Consider the following 21,902-nt stretch of genomic DNA (forward strand, 5'->3'; position numbering starts at 1 on the left):
TTTCTCTGACCGTTCTATCCCCACAGCACCACTGGAGACCATGCCCAGCCTTCCCAGTAAGACCCTGAAGGCAGACACCCATTCCTCCCTCCCACCCAGAGCAAAGATGGATGGGAACCTTTGCTGGCACTGGTTCAGGTGCTCCCAGTATGCTGTTACTGGATCCTGGGCAGTTTTATAAATGGAGTTGGCCCACTGGGCTACAGTGAGCTGGCACTCTCAGCAGTCCAGGATCCTCACATGCGATGGCAACGCTGGCATTTCAAATTAAGTTCTTAAGCTCTTCCGCTGTGCTTAGACTTGGTTCTTTGCTGTGCAAAAGGACTGATTTTCATCTCATCCTAGCAAGAATTGATATTTGTGTGGACTGCAAAACAACTTGCAGTGCTAAAAGAGGACATTTACAACATTCAGACTCAGTCCCAGCAGTAACTAATATAAAGCAGCTCATTCTTTTAGTGTCTGAACAAACATCTCATTCACCCAGAAACCATGGCAACCTGTGATGGGTGATGGTGTGTAAGCATACTAAGCATTTCACGTTTTCATTCCTACACAGAATGTGTGTAAATGTACAATGTCTGGTTGAAGAGTTAATTACCTTTATCATGGAACATTCTTTAAATAGTTATAGTCTCTGAAGTCATTTTATATTTAGTAATCCTATTAAAAATAACCAAACCTGACTTTGATACGCACTGAAACACAGCCCTTTCCCAATGTTCAATAACCAACGAGGTCAGAAACCTTCTCTGTGTTCGAAACTTTGTATGGACTCGAGCCGTGCTTTTATTCTGAAGGACGCGGCTCAAGCTTCCGTCAGTGGAGACGGGAACAGCCTGACGTCATATATGGGTGTAGCGCTGTGGCGTGTGTGCGTGTGCGCGCGCGCGTGGTCCTGGAAGAAGAACCGTTCCACAGTCGATCAAGACCGTAGCGGAAGGACGTGCAGCCATGTCGCAGGGACTGAAAGAACGGTTCGAGAAGTTCCTCCACGAGAAGAACCTGCTGACGGACCTTCTGGGCCGAGTGGAGGAGAAGACCGGCGTCAACAGAACCTACATCGCTGCGGGTGAGCGCGGAGAAGACAAGCGGGCGCGCGCGCACAGTTATAAAAGCTGTTTTAGGGGCGCGCCCGTGTGTGCGTGTGCGCAGCTCTAGAATGATGGATCCGTGGCTCGATGGTTCTAACCGCGTGTCTCCTTGCAGCCCTCGTCGTGGTCGTGTCCGTGTATCTGGTCATCGGCTACGGCGCTTCGCTGCTCTGCAACCTCATCGGCTTCCTGTATCCGGCCTACATATCGTGAGTAGCGGTGCTGCACCAGTACGACCACCGCACTCTGCGCCTGGATCACAGCTCAGGAGGACGCCAAAAGTTCCCAAATGACCACAAAATGGGTTGAATTACATTTAAAACAAACAGCAATACGTTTGGAACACTTATCAGATCAGATCAGAACAGGTGGGTTATAATTATGACAGATCTAATCAGATTATAACATATGTGATTATAACAGAGCTGATTGGATTACATCAGATCTGATTATAACAGAATGAATCAGTTTAATACAGATCTGTTATAATCTGATCACTTCTGTTATAATCTGATCTGATCCATCATGATCAGATCTGTTATAATCTGCTTAGATCGGATGTGATCCATCTGCAGTCTCCAGTTCAGACACAGATAAATGGATCCAGTCCTGATCCCATGTGATCTGGTCTGATCTCCTCTGGTGGTGCCTAAAGGACTGACAGAACTCTTTAAGTCTTAATCAGGTTCCTGTCTGAACCAGTTCCTCTGGAACCTCCAGTGTTCTGGTGTTTGTTGTGTCATCAGCACTTTACTAACTGGTTTCAGTGGTTTTCCTGGTCCACATCCAGCTTTAGCTGTTGCATTAAAGCATCAGCAGATGAGATCTGCTGATTAAAGACGTGAGTGATGGAGCAAACCTCCACCAGAACCACAGAAACACTCGGTTCCATTTGTTTTATTCATTCCATTTATTATTAATCACAATTCTGATTGTTCTTTAAAGAAACAGATGTTTCCAAGGTGTTTGAAGGTCTTTTTGTCCCGCGGGCACCAAAATGTTGGCGTTCCGTCCTTCATCACGTCTGTGACTGATGAAGATGATGGAGCCGAGGGAGCCGTGGGTCTGGTTGACCTTTGTCCTCTTGCAGGGTCAAAGCCATCGAAAGTGCCACCAAAGACGATGACACCAAATGGTTGACCTACTGGGTGGTCTACGGGATCTTCAGTGTGGCCGAGTTTTTCGCTGACATCTTCCTCTCCTGGTTCCCCTTCTACTACATTGGAAAGGTGACGCCCCCCTGTGTGTGTGTGCATGTGTGGGCCTGTGATCATCACCTGAGGGATCAGCATGTTGCTAATATTCCTCACTGGTCATGATCACCTGCTCCAGTTTGGTGTAACTAGCTCATTGCCGAGCAGCAGCGTGTGTGATGTCAGAGCTGTCTCGTGTTCCAGTGTGCCTTCCTGGTGTGGTGTATGGCCCCCACTCCCTCAAACGGATCTGTCCTCATATACAACCGCATCATTCGACCATTCTTCCTGAAAAACGAGGCCAAGATTGACGACGTGGTGAAGAACCTGAAGGACAAGGCCTCTGAAGCTGCAGACAAGATCAAAGACGAAGGTTAGAAAAGCTGCACGCACTAGCCACACCTGTCAACATCATGAGATCTTGATCTGCACTCATCTGTGATCACCTTGTCCACAGCAAAGAGAGCCACAGCAAACATCATGTTTGAGGAGAAGAAGAGTTCCTAAGCAGGAGCCTTGGAGTCCCCACTGCCTTGGTGTAGTCTTTCATCTCTTATATGTAAGGTCACCTTATTTAAGTTTGCCTTGTGGAGACCTGCAACATGCTGTAACTAAGAACCACAAACCAAATAAATCAGTCGTGACTCCATCTTTTATTCTTTCATGAACTTTCTAATTTAGAGAAGAAGAATGTTTCCGCCAGGTTCTCTGAGAGGTGTTCTCACTTGTCTTCAGGCCTTTTCTGATATAAGGTTATAGGAGGAGAAAAGTTCTGGTGAGTCGGTCATCTGGGCAGCATTCGCCTCAAAAAGACATCCTCTTCTAGGACAGCTAATCTCCCAAGTTGCTGCCAGCTGTGTGTCCTCCGGGCCTGCGGGCGGCGCTGTTGCACCATGGCCACCGTGATACAGCAAAAACAACAAAATAAAGTTAAACGGCCTTTGTTGACGCGGCACTTATCAGAGTGGGACTTTAAATAGTCCCCAACCTTTAAATGTGCAGTAAATCACCATTTAAACAAACTTCCACCTCCAATAACTATGGATTTTAACCAAAGGGTATAAAAGTTTCATACATTTGGCTTCAAAAATCAGCAACAACCTCAAGTGCAGCGTGAAAATCAAATAGAGAAAAGAGGAACCAAATATAGTTTTAATGAAACTAATAAAGGGTGAATTGCAACGTAACGAGGTTCGAAGGAAACTGCACTTAATATAAACTGGTAGGAAACGTGGATGTTTCATTGTCTTTGCTGTGAAGTTGCCTGAAAGAGGAAAACACGAAGTGAAACCAACATAAATGCAGATGTTTCACATCTGGTGTGTTGATCCTGGTTCTGCTGATCCTGTTCCTGTCTTCTCTTAATAAACTCACTTCACTTAGAAATGCAGGTTTTCCATCTTAATGTTGAGGGAAACGTGTTAAGCTCGTGAAGATGATAAAAAAGGTTTAAAATCTCACTTTTCTTTGATCTTTTCCCCTTATATTAAATCTTTTTCTTTATATTAAATCCTTTTCTTGATATCACCGAGGACAAATTGGCCCTAAGGAGGTTCTAAGAGTCAGGGCAGCTTCGCTGGGGCAAAAGAAAAACAGCATTGTATGAGTGAGTACAGTGATTTTAATAGTTTCATAAACAACTATATAAAACAGTTAATAAAAAGTCATGCACTTTCAGTGGAAATTCATTTAAAATATAGAGGAAATTTATGTACAACAGTGTGAACTTTAACAGTAACTTCATATACTCGTCTGCATAGAAAAATGGACATTATTGCCTACGTAAATAGAAAAAGGTGAAGAAAGTAAAGGATGTAAAAGGTCTACTTTATTGAAGGTCTAACAGGTGCTTCTATTAAGTTCTTTTTGACTCGATTTTCCACACAAAGGCAAAAGAACAAAGATCTAGGTCATAAAACTAAACAGGACTTCCCTTTACCAAAAATTACATTCTGAAAGCATCATCATGACAGAACTATGATACAGAAATTCACTGAAAATGACAAAAAGCCTGAGTTGATGGGGAAAGTAGTCATAATAAATCCCATAAGCCTGAGGAAAAAAAGACCGCTGATTTACTATTTTACAAACATTTACAACCTTATTATTACCAAAACATGATACAAGTCTTCCCCGACCTAGAAAAGGAAACTGGGTCTATTTTTTACAGCTCAGATATTAAATAATCCACACCGGGTGGAAACATTGACAACGCTGTGAATGAGGTACTGAGGTGGTGAGCACACACCTTTACATCAGTCTGAGCTGGGACACTTAAATTAAGGTAGATATGAGACAACACGCCAACATTGAGAGTCCAGACAGGTACAGAGAACCGGCGGCAGCACTCGGGGTGTTAAAAAAAAACCCTTAGAAAAATAAAAAGCTGCTGCAGCTTTTAACTGTTAAAATAGAAAAATAGGTCTGATTGTGAGTGAACTGCCTCCTGTGGGAAGGGGGGGGGGGTGCAGCTGAACGTCCTGTAAGGCATCTGCAGTGAGGAGCCTGGTCCTCCAGCTCCTGTTATGTTTTCCGGCTATTCCATATTTGTTCTGGTGTGCTCTTGTGGTCTGAATCAAAAGGTGAGCGATGTCCGAGGGGGGAGCGCGAGTCATAGGGCGAGCGTTGGTCCAGGGGGGAGCGCGGCCCACCGCCCGCAGCTCTGGGCTCACTTTGCCAGTCTGAGTGGTATCGGTAGGTAGAGCGGTGCTCTGAATGGGAATGATCCTTCGTGTCTAGTCGATGGTCCCTGCTGGAGCTGTACTCTTCCAGCTTTCTGTGTTTACCATCACTGTAGAACCTGCACACACACGCATACGCGCACACACACACACACACAAAATAAATGTAGAATGCTGTGACAGCAGCAGCTTGGCTTGACACTTCGGGCGGCCTCAATTTTTCAGGATTTCAGTCTAAACTGACAGTTGCGAGAGGAAACATTAAAGTGTGAAACCAATGAAAACACTGAAGACCTCGGAGGGAGCCCTGTAGTCCACCACCTGGGGGACAGAATACACAACACTTTCCAGAGCTGTGAAGCAGCCACAGCAGCCTCAGCCTTTTAACGACCCAGAGTGGATTCAAGGTTGCTCTCCTTCACTTTAGCTGCATGAACTGGGAGAACTTTTACCCTTTCAAAATAAAACCCCATCACCTTCTGGTTAACTCAGGCACTGCAATTTGGATGTCTCAATCATGGGGGCCTGGATCGGCAGCTGTAGTACAGCTAGACAGGCTGTTGATGATGATGGATGCAGGTGAGCTGCAGACCACCAGGACTGTGGATGTTCTAAACCTAAATCCACCACCTGATTGGCAACGAGTTCATGGCGGAGTTCTGTGGGGACGCTCAGCGTCTTCATTCCTCACCTGTCTCTGTCCCTGCTGTCTGGCCTGTAGTGGTCTCTCTCCCGGTGGTCCTTGCCGTTGCTGAAGGCAGAGTAGGGTCTTTTCCTGGAGTCTGCTCCTGCTGCAGAACTCTTCCTGAGGGACTCGGAGCTGTGTCTGTCTTTACTGCTGTCGTAGTATCGACCGGAAGACTGGTGTCTGTCGGAGCTGCAGCTGTCTCTGCTGCTCTCGTCTTGCTGGATGCTGTCCTTCAGTCTCTCGTTGTCTGAGGGAAAACACACACACACACACACACACGTGTCAGTGACACACACGCAGACTCTGTGCCGGTGGGAGGTGCTCCTCTGTACCTGTGTGTTTGTAGTTGTAGGTGTTCATGATCCTGGTGTTCTGCTCCAGGGCCTAACAAACAACAGGAAGCGTCAGAGAAGACAACAGGCTACAATCGTCAGGTGTTCATCATCACTACCTGAGCACTCTCCTGACGCTTCTTGATGGCGTGTTTGTAGAGCTTGTGTAGCTTCCTGGCATCAAACTCGGTGAATTTAGAGACAAATATCCACAGGTTTCTGAAAAACAGGACGACCACAGCAGGTGTTAAACTACACCCATGAGCACGTGCAGCTCAGAGCTTGATGGCTGAAGACCCATTGGACCTGGTGTTTGTGTGTGTCCTTACTTTCTCCAGAGTTTGATCTCGTCTGGGTTGGAATACTTCTGCAGACAGCCGGTGATGTGGTCTCCGATCTTGATGAGGCACTGTCTGGTGTGCTCCAGCTGCTCCCGCTCCGACAGGCCCTTCTCTGGCCGGTCCAGCTGCTTCAGGGCAGCTTTCACTGGTCTCATCTTCTCTTTGCACTGCATCAGAGATCCACCTTTACTGAACTGGACCACAGCTGAGCTCCCTGTATTTAAGGCTACAGACCACAGCTTACAAACGCACCTCGCTGAAGGTCTTCTGATCCAGTTCCTCAGGCTCCTCAGACACTGGGACAGGCTCTCCACTCGCTGTTATATGAATGGGCACATCGGAGGCTTTCTTCACTCGTTCTCGTACTTCTGCCTTTGCTTCCACCTGAGGGGAGGAGGAATAATTAGCTGTGTTTATCCCACATTCACAGGTAGCTGCGAGGGTTTACCTTCTCCAGGCCGTCCTCCTGCCTCTGTGCCGCCTCCACTGGCTTCAGCTCTTTCCTTTCTTTGAGCTCTTTGCCCTCTTTACTGTCCCAGCTGTCGTTCTTATCCTTTTTGCCTTCCTTTCTCGTCTCTCTCCGTTTGAATTCCCTCTCTCCAGATGAGGAGAGCTCTTCTTGTTTGGGCTCTCCTTCATCTTCGTCTTCCTCTTTCACCACCACGTTTTCGCGACTTCGTCTGCTCAGCGTCTTCACCGTCACCTGCAAACATTTAAACCACGTCACATCGCCTCCTTATCGGAGATGCTGGACAAGCCTGGAGCTGGCCTTACCTTCTCCTCAATGTCGTCATCATCGTCATCGTCGTCCTCGTCATCGTCAGACCTCTTGTCTGATGAAGGATCTGAGGACGCGCTCTTTATCACATCATCCGTCTTAGCTGGCTTCACAGTTTTGCTAGCTTTGCTTCTTGGCTTTCGTTTCCGTGAGTTGGCCTACACAAGTGAAGATCATCATGTGACGGCTCATCTCCGTATTGAGGCCCAACAGTTGTGAGTGAGCTTAAGGGTCGGCTGTCTGTCCGTCTGATCAGTACCAACACTCACCTACAGACCAGGCGGAGCCCTTACATCACCCCTGCAGACCCTGAGGCCCCGCCCACTATACAAACGGTCTCCCCACACCCCACCTTTAAGCCCATTACTGTGAGGATGTGTTGGGCTCTCAGGTAGAAGATAGTACAACATAAACCAAATGAAGAAAGGCAGAACAGCGTCTCACCGTCCCCGTTTGTTTATGCGCTTCTTTCCTGGCCAGGTGCTTACTCAGCAGCTTGATGAGGTAGTCGGCTCTGGTCTGTAACTGTTTTGCCTGAGGCTTCTTATCAGGATCATCTGGCAAGAGCTTAATACCACACACACACACACACACACACACAAAATCAAGAAAAGGGAAATCTAAAAATGATGTGGCAGAGCAACAGCTGACAGTAATTCTGGCAGGGTTAAGGCCAAACACACTGTTCAGGTTTCTTCTGATGCCAGACAAACATGTAAGAGGATGAGCACAACAGATATGGATGGGTGGTGGCAGCCTGGAGGTGCTGGGAAATTTTGTCATGAATGTTTGGTAGTAGAGTGTGTAAGTCAGTTAAGACTCTGGACCACAGAGCTGAGCAGCTCTGTGGTCCAGAGTCTTTAGGACATGAAGAGAAAACATTTATGGCCTGATGTAAAGAGAAAAAAGGGTCTCTTGATTGACAACGGGCAGCAGAATGTCTGAACCCTCATTCTGCTCAAAGTCAGAGAAAAGCTGAAAACCATGCGAATGGTTTAGTCAGTCACATGAGCCTTTACCCAACAGAGCGGCTTTGTTTTCTCTAAAACCAAAACTTAAAGCCACAGGCCCATAGACGACAACAGTAAGTGAGCAACTGCATTAAAAAACATCCAATCAACAGCTCCGCTCCGGGAGTAGCCAAGGATTTGCAATGAGACCGGGTTAGATTTTGTGCAGAATCAAGATCAGACCTTCTACCCTCCTCAGAGCGCCTGCATGGTGGGGCCCAGCGTCTCCTTGAATAAAGCCCAATGACACCACGTGGAGACTGGTGTGTCCAACAGGTTTCATAACAGGAGGACAGGCTAACTAGCTGGACGTGAAGTTGTCATCGTCACTGCAGAAACCTGCTTGAACTCACCTTATGCGTCAGATTGAGGTCAGGGTCCATTTTGATCATCTCCCAGCTGCCATAGCCATACTCATAAATCCCTATCAAGAGGCTGGAGTCGTCCTCCTTTCCCCAGTCAATGTCAAAGTGTGCTGCCTTTGAGTGACACGGAATCATGTACCTGAAGAAATACATGCACCCGTTACACCTCAGCACTGGTGAAGCCCTCATCAGGGTATTCAAAGATAAAGCCAGAGAGCACAAACTGACTTCTTCCTCTCCTCAGGGTCCGCGGGGATGGCCTTGTGCAGTGGAGCCAGTTCTTGCTCGTGAGAGATCACAAGTTTAGCGTTGACCTGGACACCAGAGATCCTGAATGTCGGCCCTTTCACCTTCCCCCTTTTTCCTCCTGAAGGTCAAATTAGACACATGTGCGATAAACTCAATGGACTCTCCACTCTCACATTTTCAGATCCTTTATTCCCTCCTCACATCTGCACACATGTAAGATGTGTAAGGATGTGTGAGGGTGACGGCTGGAATGGCTAAAGGTTAAATCTCACTGAGGAGCGAGCGTCAAAGAAGACAAAGGGTAAATTAGCATGCAAAGACGTGTCCCACCTGAGGTCTTCTCTGGTCCACAGGGGTTCTCCCGCAACGTTCTCACGCAGCCGTTGTGAACCGTCTCTGCCAGCCGCTTCAAGTCGTGTTCAGATTTATCTACCAGTTCTGCATCACGAGCGATGGCGTCCAGCCTAAATGAGACACGTCAGGGTTAGCTCAGAGTTTTAGCTGGAGACTTCAGAGGAAAACAAGCATCTTACCTTTCCAGTGGTTCTCCAAACTTTTTATAACTCTTCACAAATCTGCCATTTTTTAAGAAAAAAAGAGGAAATTTGAGCAGGCTGCATAAAGATGAACTAAGGATGAAGAGGAGAGAATCTAAGCACCTCCGAATTTCAGCATCACTGAAGCCCTTGATGTTCTCCCGTGGAATCGTGCGAGGACGTCCTCGTTTCTTTGGCCTCTTGCGGTCTGATGGGGAATCGCTGTCGGAGCCAGAGTACCTCCTGCTTCTACTCTGGCGGCCCTCACTGGCGTTAAAGCTGATCTGTTCACACAAACTCCATTAGGAATTAACAGTCCTCCAGCAGAAACAGTAAATGGCCTCACAGTACCTGTTTGGCACAGTTCCGCATCCGTGGCAACAAATAGATTTCCTCCAGCTCCTTCTGCCTCTCCTCCTCCTCCAGACGTCTCCTCTGCTCCTCAGGAATGATGTCATCCCAACTTCTCTGGCTGCGCTCGGAGTCGATTTCTTCCTCTTCCATCATGGTGAAGTTGGCCACCTGAAGTCACACCCACAGCTCAAACACTCAAACAGACCAACATCCTGATCAGTCACCGGCCCGGCCTTCACTACTGCTGTGGCTACAAGATTCATAGCAGGCATAAACTCTAGAACTGATTTGATTAACAATCTCAAATTCCATTACTCAGTTTGAACTCGACCTGACTAAAGCTGTTGAGTAACAGCTGTTTAATACTGGAGTATCTATGAAGCTCTCTTCCTTTAGTTCTACCTTGAACTGGGACAGTAATTCTTCTCCCACTGTTGAGGGTCCGGGATCATTCTCTCTGGTCTCTGCTCGTTTTAGGATCTCGTCAATATCCATTTCCTGTGATCATAACAGATTATATTCCATTAGTGCGTTTCTTTCAACAACATGACTGTACGACACGGCCCATACCTGTGGCTCCTGTTCCTCCCCCTCTGGCTCCTTGAAAAGCTCCTCTGCACCAAACTTGAGGATGGCGGACAGTTCCTCCTTGTTAAACGGTGCTGAACTATGAACCAAATAAAATATCAGCAGGTAACAACAGCGACCAACAACACCATCATGAGCGGCTGCTTCAATGGGAACCAAAGCTGGCACCTTTTAGCTCAGTTGTTGGTTCCAGGTAAAGAGGAGTCAGTCAGCTTCACAAGGTTACTCACCTGGATGGAGCAGCACCAGTATGAAGTACAGTTTTTCCAGTCGTGTCCATCCTCTGAATGACAAGGTGGTCCAACACCATTTTCTTCTTGGCTCTCTCGATAATGTCCTCCTCTACTGAGCCTTTTGTCACCAGACGGTAGATGTTCACCTGTGGTGTGAACAACAGCGTGAACTCACACAGAGCTAAGATCACAGACAAGCAAATCCAACACAAAGGTGTTGTGAAAAGAATAAGAATGACGCTGCATGTAGGAGGGGAAGCCTTGCAGGCTGAGGAGGCAGATTATTGACTATGATCCCAAGGATTTTGGGGGAAATCCCAGTTGGTCTGATGACCAAGGTCCAGGATGGACTAACGGTCAGGATGCACATCAGAAGCCCCCCGATCATTTGATCACCACGCTGCCTTTGATACTTTGACTGTGTGAAGCCAAGTGTTCCCCACCTGTTCCGGTGGAACCGGTGGGCTTACTTACACCCCGAACGGCCTGAAGACATGGGTATGGGCCTCATTTCTGGTTAGGTCCAACAGTGAGAGGCTACATTTAGCTGCTATTCAGGGGGGTCAGAAGCTCAGTCTGAAGGTCATTCTTGGCCAAAGCAGAATTTTGGACCACAGATTCGACATCTACAAACACTGGTCTGCAGCAGCTTACTGGAAATATCCCAGATGGGGTTTTAGCAGATAGTAACTCTACCTTTTCAGGCATATTACCTGTCTTTTCTGTCCGATCCTGTGAGCTCTGGCCTGAGCTTGCAGATCATTCTGGGGGTTCCAGTCCGAGTCAAAGATGACTACTGTGTCAGCGGATGCCAGGTTGATACCGAGACCACCCGCCCGTGTTGATAGCAGAAAGCAGAAGTCCTGAGAGACAAAGAGAGGCTGAAAACCCACTTCTGCTAGAATAAGAGACTGACTTCTGTATCCACACTCACCTCTGAGCCCTCAGCATTAAAATGGTCCAATGCCTGCTTTCTCATCTCCCCCTTGATGGATCCATCTAACCTCTGGACACCGTTTGAAAACATAAATGTCAGGATTTCTAGCCAGGGGTGTCTCACCTCTGGGTGAGGTCAGCGTGCACTTACCTGAAAGAGGAACTGTCGGCTCCTCAGATAGTCAGCAAGGATATCCAGCATCCGAACCATTTGAGAGAAGATGAGAACTCTGTGGCCACGCTCCTTCAAACGGATCAGCAACTTGTCCAGCAGAACCAGCTTCCCACTGCTGCGCACCAGTTGCTTTGAGAGAATAGAAACAGCTTATTATGGATCCATATTTATTGACAACCAGCACAAATGAATGAATGAATAATGACATGATGTAGATTAGGCACAAACCACACGCATGGCTACAATATAGGAGAACAACAATGAAACCAACTTATCACATTTACATTTTATTATTGTTCTAACATAAAAAGTCAACTAAAATGCAAATAAATGAGAGTGTGTAGCAACCTGGAGGGCTTCAGTTTTGTTTAAGTCGTCCTCTGGGAGTCTGATAAGGTAACAGTGGTTACAGCACTTCTTCAGCTCCATCATGATGTTCAGGAACCCTGATGTGCTGCCTTTGACACCTTTACTCAGAGCCTTGTAGTTCCTGGTCAGGATCCATCTGATTACAGGCAGAAAGGTCAGATTTTACTCAAAGCTTCATGGGGTCAGTACTTTCATGGGTTTCATGTCTGCACGTCGTTCATGTGGGGAACCCCTGCGTAGAACTAAGCTCTTACTTGTAATATTGTTTCTGGATAGCGCTCATCTCCACGCGTAGAATCTGCTCCACTTTGGCAGGAAGAGATTTCTCCACGTCCTTCTTGACTCTCCGGAGCAGGAAAGGCTCCAGCTCTTTGTGTAGACTGGTGTAGCCTGAATCTCTTCCTTTACCGTGCTCCTCCTCAAACAGCTCCCAAGAGTGAAACCTCAGCAACACAGACAGTCAGTCAATACTTCAGAACCGCAGCACCGTCACCTCAAAACTCTCCATCAGCATTTTTATGTTAGACGTGTTTATTCAGCTCAGTCTGCCATCAGACAACATGATGTGTTATAACGCCATAAACCTACAAAGGTCAATTACAAGTGTAAAGGGAACTCCAGCTACACAAATGCACGATTTTGCTAATGGGGCACAAAGTTTGATAGAATGCAAATACTGATGTTTTAGTGCAGTATTCTACAGAGCTGCCACCACGGATATTTGCAATGACGATATTTGTGGTTATAGCTTCCTTCATTGGGACCACATTAACTGGGTTGGCTGCAGCTCAGGTGGTAGACTGGTCCTCTACTAGATGTTGAAATGTCCTTTAGCAACACACTAAAGTCTGGAGCTGGAGGTCACCAAGTGTGTAGTGGGCCAGTGTTAAATGAAGCAGCTGGTCAGTGTTTGGAATTTACAATGCTGCACTCCAAGAGTTCATTTCATCAGGTCATTGACCACAAAGATGTCAGGGTAGGAGACTTCCGACAACAACAATAAAGACCACAATAGTCAGTGACATCAACATTAAATACAATTGCCTTTTGGTGTAGTTTTGATTCAATTTAATGTTCGATTTGTGACAAATCAGAAAACATGTTTTATCCTTGTATACTGGATGTTATTATTCAGTGTTTCAAGTTGAATATTTGTTTTAAGTATCAGCTGAAATCACTCCTCGTACCCATTCCACCTGTTGATTGAACGTGTCTGACCTCCCAGAACACTGAAACAAGACTTGGACACACAGGCAGGACAATGAGAGTCTGCACCTACTTGTCAGGCATGATGAAGTGCAGAAGGGACCACAGCTCCTTTAGAGAGTTCTGCAGGGGTGTTCCTGTGATAAGCAGCCTGTGGTTGGACTTGAACTCCATCATGGTCTTGTAGAGGAGCGAATCATCATTCTTCAGTCTGTGTGCCTCATCTACACCGATGAAGGCCCAGTTTACACTGCCCAGGAATGACTGGACACACACATTCCACACTTTTACATCAAATAACAGAAACCTGTACCTGTCAGAAATGATCTTAGAGTGATGAAGATGCTGACCTTGTCTTTGAGAAGAATCTCATATGTTGTGAGGAGGATGTTAAATTTCATTCTCTTGCTGTGAACATGAATCCATTCATGGGTCCGGATCTAATAAAAAAAAACCCACAGAAGCTTTCAGTGGGTCCATGTTTTCTCCCCCCTACACAGATACTGCAGACAGAAAGACAGACTCACCATATTTCTGCTGCTAATATCTCCAAGATAAACTACAACGTTCATCTGAGGGGCCCACAGCTGGATTTCTCTTTGCCAGGACGTCAGTGTAGAGAGAGGAACCACTAGTAAGAAGGGCCCATAGAGCTGGTGCTCATTGAACATGTAGTTGAGGAAGCAGATGGTCTGGATGGTCTTCCCTAAACCCATCTCATCAGCCAGGATGCAACTGTTGCCTCTGTGAATAAACATGGACAGAACAAATGCATTTAGCTCCTATTTAAGCATTGTAACATGGTTCTGCTGTGTCTCACTGCTCTGTCAGGAAGCTGCATTCATGTTGCAGGACTGCAGACATTTTACTCATTGATGCTTCAATGATGTCATTTTCAATTTAAAGGCGATGTGATACTATCAACACTAGTTAATCCAACAAAAGCCATTCAAGTGTTGCTCCTTTAGAAAGGATTTGTCTTGTGTGCTAAAGTCAGAGACAGCAGCAACTGCAGACCTGAGCCTCGTCTCTCCCCGTGGAGGAGAACCTACAGGACAAAATGGTCTGTTGATGCTTTGATGAGCTTCTTACAGGGTCAGGGTGGTGTAATAGGTTAACATCTTGGTTCTGCTTCTCTCTCCTCCTCCTCTCCTCCCGAACCAGAGAAGGAGGAGATGTACAGTACGGTACCAACAGAGGTGTGTAAAGGCACCAGAACGCACATCTGATGGTACAGTAACTGCAGGTTCCCTCTCTACACTCCATTTACACTCAATATAATGACAGCAATACTGGTGTAAGTGAAGCTCTCAACGTTGTTATGACAGAATGACAGGCAGAGTAAATGCTGGACAGTGGTGGAGCACTAGCACACATCTAAAAGTATCAAAGCAGGTCTGAGACAACGGGACTGAAATGACGTGATTTCTGTGAAATCAGTGAACAACAACTAGAGTGTGAAACGGCGTCTGTCAGTGGGTGAAGTATTGCTGATTCATACTTGCACCAGGAGTGAGCCATCCAGTTCAAACCGTCCAGCTGGTAGTCTCGCAGCTCCAGTCCATCATCTATAAACGACGGCTGCTTCTTCATGGGCACAAACCTGGGCCTCTGTTTCAAAACCTAACACAATAAAGAGGAGTCAGATCAGAAACCACAACCGTTTCTGAGGGGGTAACAAGACTACAGCCCAGCATGCTGACAGAGAGGGAGGCGTTGTTTTGCTGTACCTTACAGTCTCTGGATGGAATGGTCTTGGACTGGTGTCTACTCATGTAGTCATCAATGCATTTCTGAAACTTCTTGGCAATCAAAGCTCCATCTTCCCAGCTGCACTCCGAGTATGACAGCCCCTGCCACTTACACAGGTAGTCAGGGTACCCCGCAGCAGACTTCTGGTTAGAATGGCCTGTCAACAGAAAGCCGAATATTAACCACCACTGACTTTAGTGGCACCAGATGTTGATGAGGAGCGGCTGATAATCAGCCGATGACGCACCGATGATTCGCTCTACGAGCTGATACTGCGAGTGCAGGTCGTCCATTAATTCGTCCTGACAGTTCAAGTACTCGATGTCCTCTGGAGAAGCTGCCTTTAACCTGTGGAGAATATCCAAGCGTCACCATTTTACAGTTCAAACAGTAAAAGTGTTTAGGATGGGTCAGCAGTCCGAGCCCAAAGTGTTCGTTTAAAGACATCATGTGATCATTCTAAACGCCTGCCAGCCGGCCACCGCTGCCCTGAATCAACATATCACTCTTTACCAGAGTTTTTATAGGTTTTAGTGCTGAAACATGCAGGGTGAACATTTAAATAGCTTTGATTCCTAAACAATAAAATATAATGGTTTTATTTTGATTCAAGACGCCTGAGAGAATTGTTTCTGCGTTCAGAAGAGCTCATGCAAAGTGTTCAGATATTTGCCTAACATGCATGAACAAAGACTATTTAGTTGATCCAGTCTTTAATTTGCATAATAAATAACACCCGCTTAGTAGGAAGCTAGTTTTGACAGTCATGCACGCGTCCGTGAATGTGCGTGTGTGAAGCCCCGGTCAGCCTGGCTTCACGGGTGATGTGGGCTCTTACTGCCAGAGCACCATGAAAGCATTACAAAGAAACGCCAATAGTTCTCATCACCATTTCTTCTTCTCCTGGTCTTTCTTCTTGTAATTGTCCAGTTTCTTCATGCCTTTGACGTTTTGCATCTTGAGCGTCTCCTCTGTCTCCCAGGTGTTGTGAATGTGGGCCCAGTTCTTCCACTTGATCAGGTACTGGACGTCACCTGCCTCCTTGCTGGGACTGAAATCAGCGTTGGGATCTCCATCAGCCTCCACGGCATATACAGTGGTTGCACTTCCTATTGCTGTGGGACAGAGAACCAGATTACAGGTCAAGTAAGACACGGACACTCCGGAAGAGAAACTTAGGACTTTACACATTTCGGGAGATAAAATGGACGAAATAGGATCTGAGTGTATCCGTAGACCAGTAAATGAGTCGTAGTTCTGAAGTTGGAGCAAAGCAGATCAAAAGGTTTTGTGCTTCTCATCTTTGATGATGGTAGAGCAGACCGACGTCACTGTGTTTTCTACCTCTTTTCCTTCCTATCCTGCTGTCCATGACTCTCTCCACCGTTTCAAACTCGTCCTCCTCCAGCTGGGGGACATCTTCCCCCAGAACTTCCACCAAATCGTCCGAGTCCGTCTTCAGCTCCTCATCCTCCTTGTAGCTGATGTTGACTGTGGCCTGCCGCCGGGGGCCCGACGACACCACCTTGTTTTCACACTCGTCCTCAGAAGAAGAACCCTTCTGAGCTTTTTTCTTCTGGCTGCTGCTTTTCTTCCCGTTGCGAAAATTCATCCTGAAACACAAGAGAGTGCGATGAGGAACAGACTTATTAGTGCCAGGAAAGAGAATCCGTCAGGAAAAACCGTAAAGATGAATTTGCTGCCGATCATCAATGTGTTGGTAGGGAGTGAGGTGCAGGAGTGCAGCCCCCAGGCTAAATACTCCCCCACAATGGCTAACAAATACACCAACGGCACTATAATCAAAGCCATAACTTTTGCTTTTCCTAAACCTTACTCTTACTCATGAAGTAGCTCCAGTTTTACTTGTATCTATGAGGAGTCAGGAGATTAACGAGAAGGCCCTGATTACGCTCCATCATCCATCTGTAGGGGTGGAGAGCATCCACTTCTGGTAGCAGCAACAACAGTTACTTTCAGATTCAAATGATGCCCCCGGTCAGCACCTGCCCTACACAACTGACCCAAATCTAGCATCCCAACCATTGTCCATAAACTACCGGATGTCCTTGGAATAGCCAGCATCATCGTACCTACATAACGCTTATTACCAATGGTGATAATAGTGCTACTAGTATCGTGCTAGTAGTGTGGATGGTACCGGTGCTCTCAGGGTAATCTACGGCACCATCACACCCACTACCAAGTTGTCCAGAGTGAAACTACCTGAGAAAGTGGTGAGGGAACGCTTGAAAACTACAACTACATGAATGAGTTCAGTACTGGGGGGACATCAACAGGTCTCGGTGGACAACCCGACACAAACCAAGGGATGAAGCTCTGTCAGACTGTGAGGGCCAACACAGGAACAAGTAAACGCTCCAGGATGAGTCTAAAATGCTGGAACATCTCGCTTGGAAAGAGCGTTGGAAGTTCATCATTATGGCAGCCACCCTGTGACCCTGGTCAACCCAAAAGTGATTGATTCTAATGTTCCTTTACTGCTTTGTGCTAGTTGCTCTTTATGATAAACACAGGGGACAAAGCACCAGCTCAGCCCAACACAGTTGGACTTATTGGTGATCAGGATGTGCAACTGGATTACAGAATACTCACATTTTCACCAAACTCTGGTGGGAAGCACCTGTTTCACTTACTAATCAAATCTGAAGCTACAAAGGAAACGTGACAGAAATGTGATCCGACGGGGACCAGCGTCCACTTACTTGGTTGGAGGCTTTCTACTCTTGATTTTGTGGCCCGGTTCATAATCCGAGGCCGTTTCATCGCTGTTGTCTTCAGCTGAAGAGTCAGATCCAGAACTACTGTCAGAGTCAGAGCCAGACCCAGAGTCAGAGGAACGGGAATTTCTCCTCTTTCTGGAACTGCTCGATGAGTCCGATTCATCACTGCTGGAAGACTCCTAAAACAGACCATCATGAATAAAAGGATAGAATCTAGTGATTCTCTCTCACCAGGAGAAGAAAGAGTTGTTGGAAACTAACCTCATCAGATCCACTTTTGGAAGTTGGCCTCTGCTTCTGCTGCTGAAGCTGTTGTTTCCTGAGCATAGCAGATCTTTGCACTGCTAGGATACTTGGGTTAGACTTCCAAAACTGCAACCAATGAAGACAGTGTCCAGGGTGGGTCAGTGTGAAGCGAGCCAACCCTGAAAACCTGCTGTGCTCCAGGTGGGATAAACATTTGCTTGTTGCTCGTATTTACCTCGGCTCCATCAATATTTGACTTATTTGATGGTTCCATCTTCTCCTTGGATTTTTCAGTGTCAGAATCGGACTGACTGCCAGAGTCCGAACCGCTACCTGAATCGCTGCTTCCTGACTGGCTGCTGCTGCTGGACGAGCTGGAAGAGGAGCTCGAACCGGACCCGGACCCCGAAGCTGATCCAGAACCAGATTCATCATCAGAGTTACTGCGGAACAAAGCAATGTTGTTGCTGAGGATCATCAAATTATGGGCACCTTCCAATTATTAAAGACACAAACACGTGGAGGCTGATCTCCACAAAGAATTGAGAAATTCACAACACAAAGGGTCTAAAATAACAGTTCTATGTAGACATGTTCTACACGTGTCATGATTTATTTTGGTGGCGGCTGCAGAAATAAAACATCCCCACTCAGTAATCAGAAATCGCAGTTTGTGGTCTACCTTGATTCCCCACTGCTGTTGCTCAGGCTCTCATCCTCGCTGCATCCAGCCATGGTGAAGTCCAAAACTGCAGATACCCCTGACAACCTAAATTATTATGCTGCACGTAGTCACCTTTAAAAAGAAGACGAGGTTTCAGATGAGAACTGTTGTGCTAGACATGCTCATACTGCTACCAGCGAGATGATTGCGGTCATATGTTTAGCTTGGCTTGTGCACACGGAGGAACTGTTCTAAAAGTTAATGTTGGTGTGATCAACAATGTGGTTCCACAGACGCTCGATCAGTTCTGACAGATGCCGATGTCTTGGCCTCTACCAGACCAGACACGCTGGTTTTACCGGGCAAAACACGGGTCTAGCCGAGGACAGGGAGGCGAAAGCACCTGATCTAACAGGAACTGTGTTTGTTCCCCAGCAGAGGCCTACCAGGCCTGCGCAGCGGCGTGTTCTCCCCATCAACGGAGCTCCGCCACAACCAAAAAACACACTCGTGAAAACAAACTAGCACCGAAAAATAAAGCAGAGTTGCGGCTTCTACAGATCGGGCCACTAGCTAGACACGGGTTTAAGCCGTTTCTGCCAACATGTGGTCTTTGGAAGGACCCCCAGAAGTGTGTAGCCAGCAGCGGCTACTAACGACCCATCTCTTGGCGGGGAGCGTTAGCAACAATGCGTCCACAGCTAACGGAGCTGTCAGCGCAAAACATCCCACCACACTTGCAATAAACACCGCAAAGTCCAGTGAATTCGACCTCACCGCTACAGTGCTTTCAGAACCACGGTACTGTTGTGATTCTTCACATGTGAACCCATCAAACGTGAAACGAATGAGCAAAAGTCTTGTCTGGACGCGCTGTGCTGTACTATCTGGGTCAAAGTGGCTCACTTAAAGACAGCAAATGCAGCGTCTGGAGATGTTGTCAAGCCGCATCGCCAGGCACGAGGCTAGCATACATGCTAACCCAAGGAGAAAACTTTGGACTACTTTGGCTGCTTGGAATCGTCGAATTATTCGTATTGCTGATAGACGCAAAATCCCGCTTTACTCGCAGCGATTTGTGAATATGCAAATTTCTACTTAAGCCATAGGCTAGAATTTTAAATCCCGCTTTCGTGTTCATTATTAAAGCAGTAAGGCAAATTCGCTAACCCAACTTAAACCTCTACCATCTTGTTTTCATTCACAGTCCAGTTCTCGCGGGTTTTACTACCTCATCATACAAGATAGCCCACTTTCCCACAGAAGTCGCATATATCTCCTTTCCGTGTGGCACCGAGCGTGAGCCGAAACCACCCGGGGAGATCCAGTTCAGCTGCTGTCTGGAACTATCTTCCCGGTTCGTGGGTCCTTTCTTCTTTTACCGAGGTAGTGGGCGAGCTAATGCTATTGTTGCTATCGCTAGTTAGCTCTACCTTCCAGTCATCGAGCACAACTTGGAAAAATTCAGCTCGGTAGAAATGTCGTGATGTGGATGTTTTCCGTCATTTTTAAATATCAAATACCTCCGAGACGATAGCGAAGCCAAAAAGACGACGGTCAACCGCAACTGAAGATAGATGGCATTTCAATCCAAGATCTTCCAACAACCGGCCTCCGCCATGACGCCGTACGGTTCACTAGTGGAGGAAACCTCGGATTAATGACGTAACAGCGCAGTTACAGCAGCAGCATCTGATACGACTCCTCTCGCTCCTGTTTGTATTACTCCTCTCACTCCTGTTTGTATTACTCCTCTCACTCCTGTTTATATTACTCTTCTCACTCCTTTTTATAATGACTCCTCTCACTCCTGTTAATAACAACACCTCTCACTCTTGTTTGTATTACTCCTCTCACTCCTGTTTGTATTACTCCTCTCACTCCTGTTTGTATTACTACTCACTCCTGTTTGTATTACTACTCACTCTTGTTTGTATTACTCCTCACTGCTGTTTATAACGACTCCCCTCACTCCTGTTTGTATTACTACTGTCACTGCTGTTTATAACGACTCCTCTCACTCCTGTTTGTATTACTCCTCTCACTCCTGTTTGTATTACTACTCACTCCTGTTTGTATTACTACTCACTCCTGATTATAACGACTCCTCTTACCCCTGTTTGTATTACTACTCACTCCTGTTTATAACGACTCCCCTCACTCCTGTTTGTATTACTCCTCTCACTGCTGTTTATAACGACTCCTCTCACTCCTGTTTGTATTACTACTCACTGCTGTTTATAACGACTCCTCTCACTCTGTTTGTATTACTACTCACTCCTGATTATAACGACTCCTCTCACTCCTGATTATAACGACTCCTCTCACTCCTGATTATAACGACTCCTCTCATTCCTGTTCATGACTCCTCTCAGTCGTGTTTATAACGACTCCTCTCACTCGTGTTTATAACGACTCCTTTCACTCCTGTTTATGACTCCTCTCAGTCGTGTTTATAACGACTCCTCTCACTCGTGTTTATAACGACTCCTCTCACTCGTGTTTATAACGACTCCTCTCACTCGTGTTTATAACGATTCCTCTCACTCCTGATTATACTGACTCCTCTCACTCCTGTCCTACAATGACCAGTCCTGTTGGCCCCAGTATCCCAGAACCACCAGTGGCTATAGCCTCTCTGTCTCTCTCTGTCCTCACAGAGAATATTTGTAACACAGACACTGGTCAATCAATAAAAACAGAAAGTGATCCTGATGGGACATGCAGCAGCTCTGTGACTCCATTTGTCTCAAGACTTGTAAATAGTCTCTAATATCATTATTCAGTTTAGTTAGTTCTGGGGTGGAACGGCTCCGGGTCACCTGCAGGAGGTGTTTCACTGCCAAAGCTGTTTTCTACAGATATGACGTCTTTCAATGGCCTGAAGATGCTGTCTGTATGCAGATGTAGATCGTGTAGCTCTCCCTGGACCAGCCCTGCAGCACTGGTTTCCCTAGATGCTGCTAAAATGGCATCTGTCTAAGGAAACGGAGCCAAGATGAACTGCCCAGTAGGACCAGTAGACATCAGGCATGGGAGCCCTCAACGACAGTGTGTCCAGTCTCTGGGACAGTCTGAAGCCTGCTGAACATCATGTTACATTAAAGCTACGAGAGCCTTAATGTAATATACTATTTATTACTTGTATTTATATTTGGTGGTGTTCTTTCAACAATTATTAAATTTGTGGAGCAAATGATTTACTGTCTCTACTCTCCATCTCTGTGTTTCATATTGTGCTTTTATTGTGTGTGTGTGTTTTTTTAAAGGCTGGACAGAAAAGAATCAACGAAAACATAACATCGCCACCTGCTGGCGGTAACTCATTTCACAGACGGACCCTGTCGTCCTTTAGTATCTGCTCGGGC

General features: G+C 46.5%; 3 protein-coding genes and 1 long non-coding RNA gene across 4 annotated transcripts in view; 2 read left to right on the forward strand and 2 right to left on the reverse strand.

Moving 5' to 3' along the window:
• The first annotated feature begins 834 nt into the window (after positions 1–834).
• Positions 835–2,936, forward strand: reep5 (receptor accessory protein 5). Its single transcript, XM_057018176.1, has 5 exons — positions 835–1,072; positions 1,210–1,303; positions 2,185–2,323; positions 2,492–2,660; positions 2,745–2,936. Exons 1-5 carry the CDS (start codon positions 955–957, stop codon positions 2,792–2,794), a joined length of 570 nt encoding a protein of 189 aa, XP_056874156.1. The 5' UTR covers positions 835–954; the 3' UTR covers positions 2,795–2,936.
• Positions 2,937–3,885: 949 nt separating this feature from the next.
• On the reverse strand, positions 3,886–20,268 carry chd1 (chromodomain helicase DNA binding protein 1). The gene is made up of 36 exons (XM_057018146.1): positions 20,058–20,268; positions 18,553–18,666; positions 18,106–18,313; positions 17,886–17,996; positions 17,607–17,803; positions 16,225–16,493; positions 15,770–15,995; positions 15,128–15,228; positions 14,859–15,037; positions 14,630–14,751; positions 13,656–13,872; positions 13,479–13,568; positions 13,202–13,392; positions 12,177–12,365; positions 11,902–12,058; positions 11,530–11,682; positions 11,377–11,448; positions 11,156–11,305; positions 10,440–10,588; positions 10,192–10,288; positions 10,024–10,119; positions 9,619–9,789; positions 9,391–9,551; positions 9,265–9,306; positions 9,062–9,195; positions 8,711–8,849; positions 8,471–8,621; positions 7,552–7,674; positions 7,104–7,265; positions 6,778–7,032; positions 6,582–6,713; positions 6,318–6,496; positions 6,108–6,207; positions 5,989–6,040; positions 5,660–5,903; positions 3,886–5,087 (listed from the first exon to the last, which is right to left on the reverse strand). Exons 2-36 carry the CDS (start codon positions 18,603–18,605, stop codon positions 4,811–4,813), a joined length of 5,349 nt encoding a protein of 1,782 aa, XP_056874126.1. The 5' UTR covers positions 18,606–18,666; positions 20,058–20,268; the 3' UTR covers positions 3,886–4,810.
• On the forward strand, positions 20,118–21,753 carry LOC130516859 (uncharacterized). Its single transcript, XR_008947599.1, has 2 exons — positions 20,118–20,249; positions 21,439–21,753. It is a non-coding gene; the product is annotated as an uncharacterized LOC130516859 (long non-coding RNA).
• Positions 20,959–21,902, reverse strand: part of LOC130516847 (stromelysin-3-like) — a 98,394-nt gene continuing 97,450 nt past the window's right edge. Inside the window, exon 9 of the transcript XR_008947598.1 lies at positions 20,959–20,971. The gene's annotated coding sequence lies outside the window, so the exon portion shown is untranslated. The remainder of the gene's footprint in view (positions 20,972–21,902) is intronic.

The sequence above is a fragment of the Takifugu flavidus genome, chromosome 20, assembly GCF_003711565.1.
Source record: "Takifugu flavidus isolate HTHZ2018 chromosome 20, ASM371156v2, whole genome shotgun sequence".
Classification (NCBI taxonomy): Eukaryota; Metazoa; Chordata; class Actinopteri; order Tetraodontiformes; family Tetraodontidae; genus Takifugu; species Takifugu flavidus.

Coding starts and splice junctions, on each gene's coding strand:
- reep5 (XM_057018176.1), top strand. CDS start 955: ATGTCGCAGGGACTGAAAGAACGGTTCGAGAAGTTCCTCCACGAGAAG. Junction 1,304..2,184: donor CTGTATCCGGCCTACATATC/GTGAGTAGCGGT, acceptor GTCCTCTTGCAG/GGTCAAAGCCATCGAAAGTG. Junction 2,661..2,744: donor AGACAAGATCAAAGACGAAG/GTTAGAAAAGCT, acceptor CCTTGTCCACAG/CAAAGAGAGCCACAGCAAAC.
- chd1 (XM_057018146.1), bottom strand. CDS start 18,605: ATGGCTGGATGCAGCGAGGATGAGAGCCTGAGCAACAGCAGTGGGGAA. Junction 11,449..11,529: donor GCCGACAGTTCCTCTTTCAG/GTAAGTGCACGC, acceptor AACGGTGTCCAG/AGGTTAGATGGATCCATCAA. Junction 6,208..6,317: donor GAGATCAAACTCTGGAGAAA/GTAAGGACACAC, acceptor CCTGTTTTTCAG/AAACCTGTGGATATTTGTCT.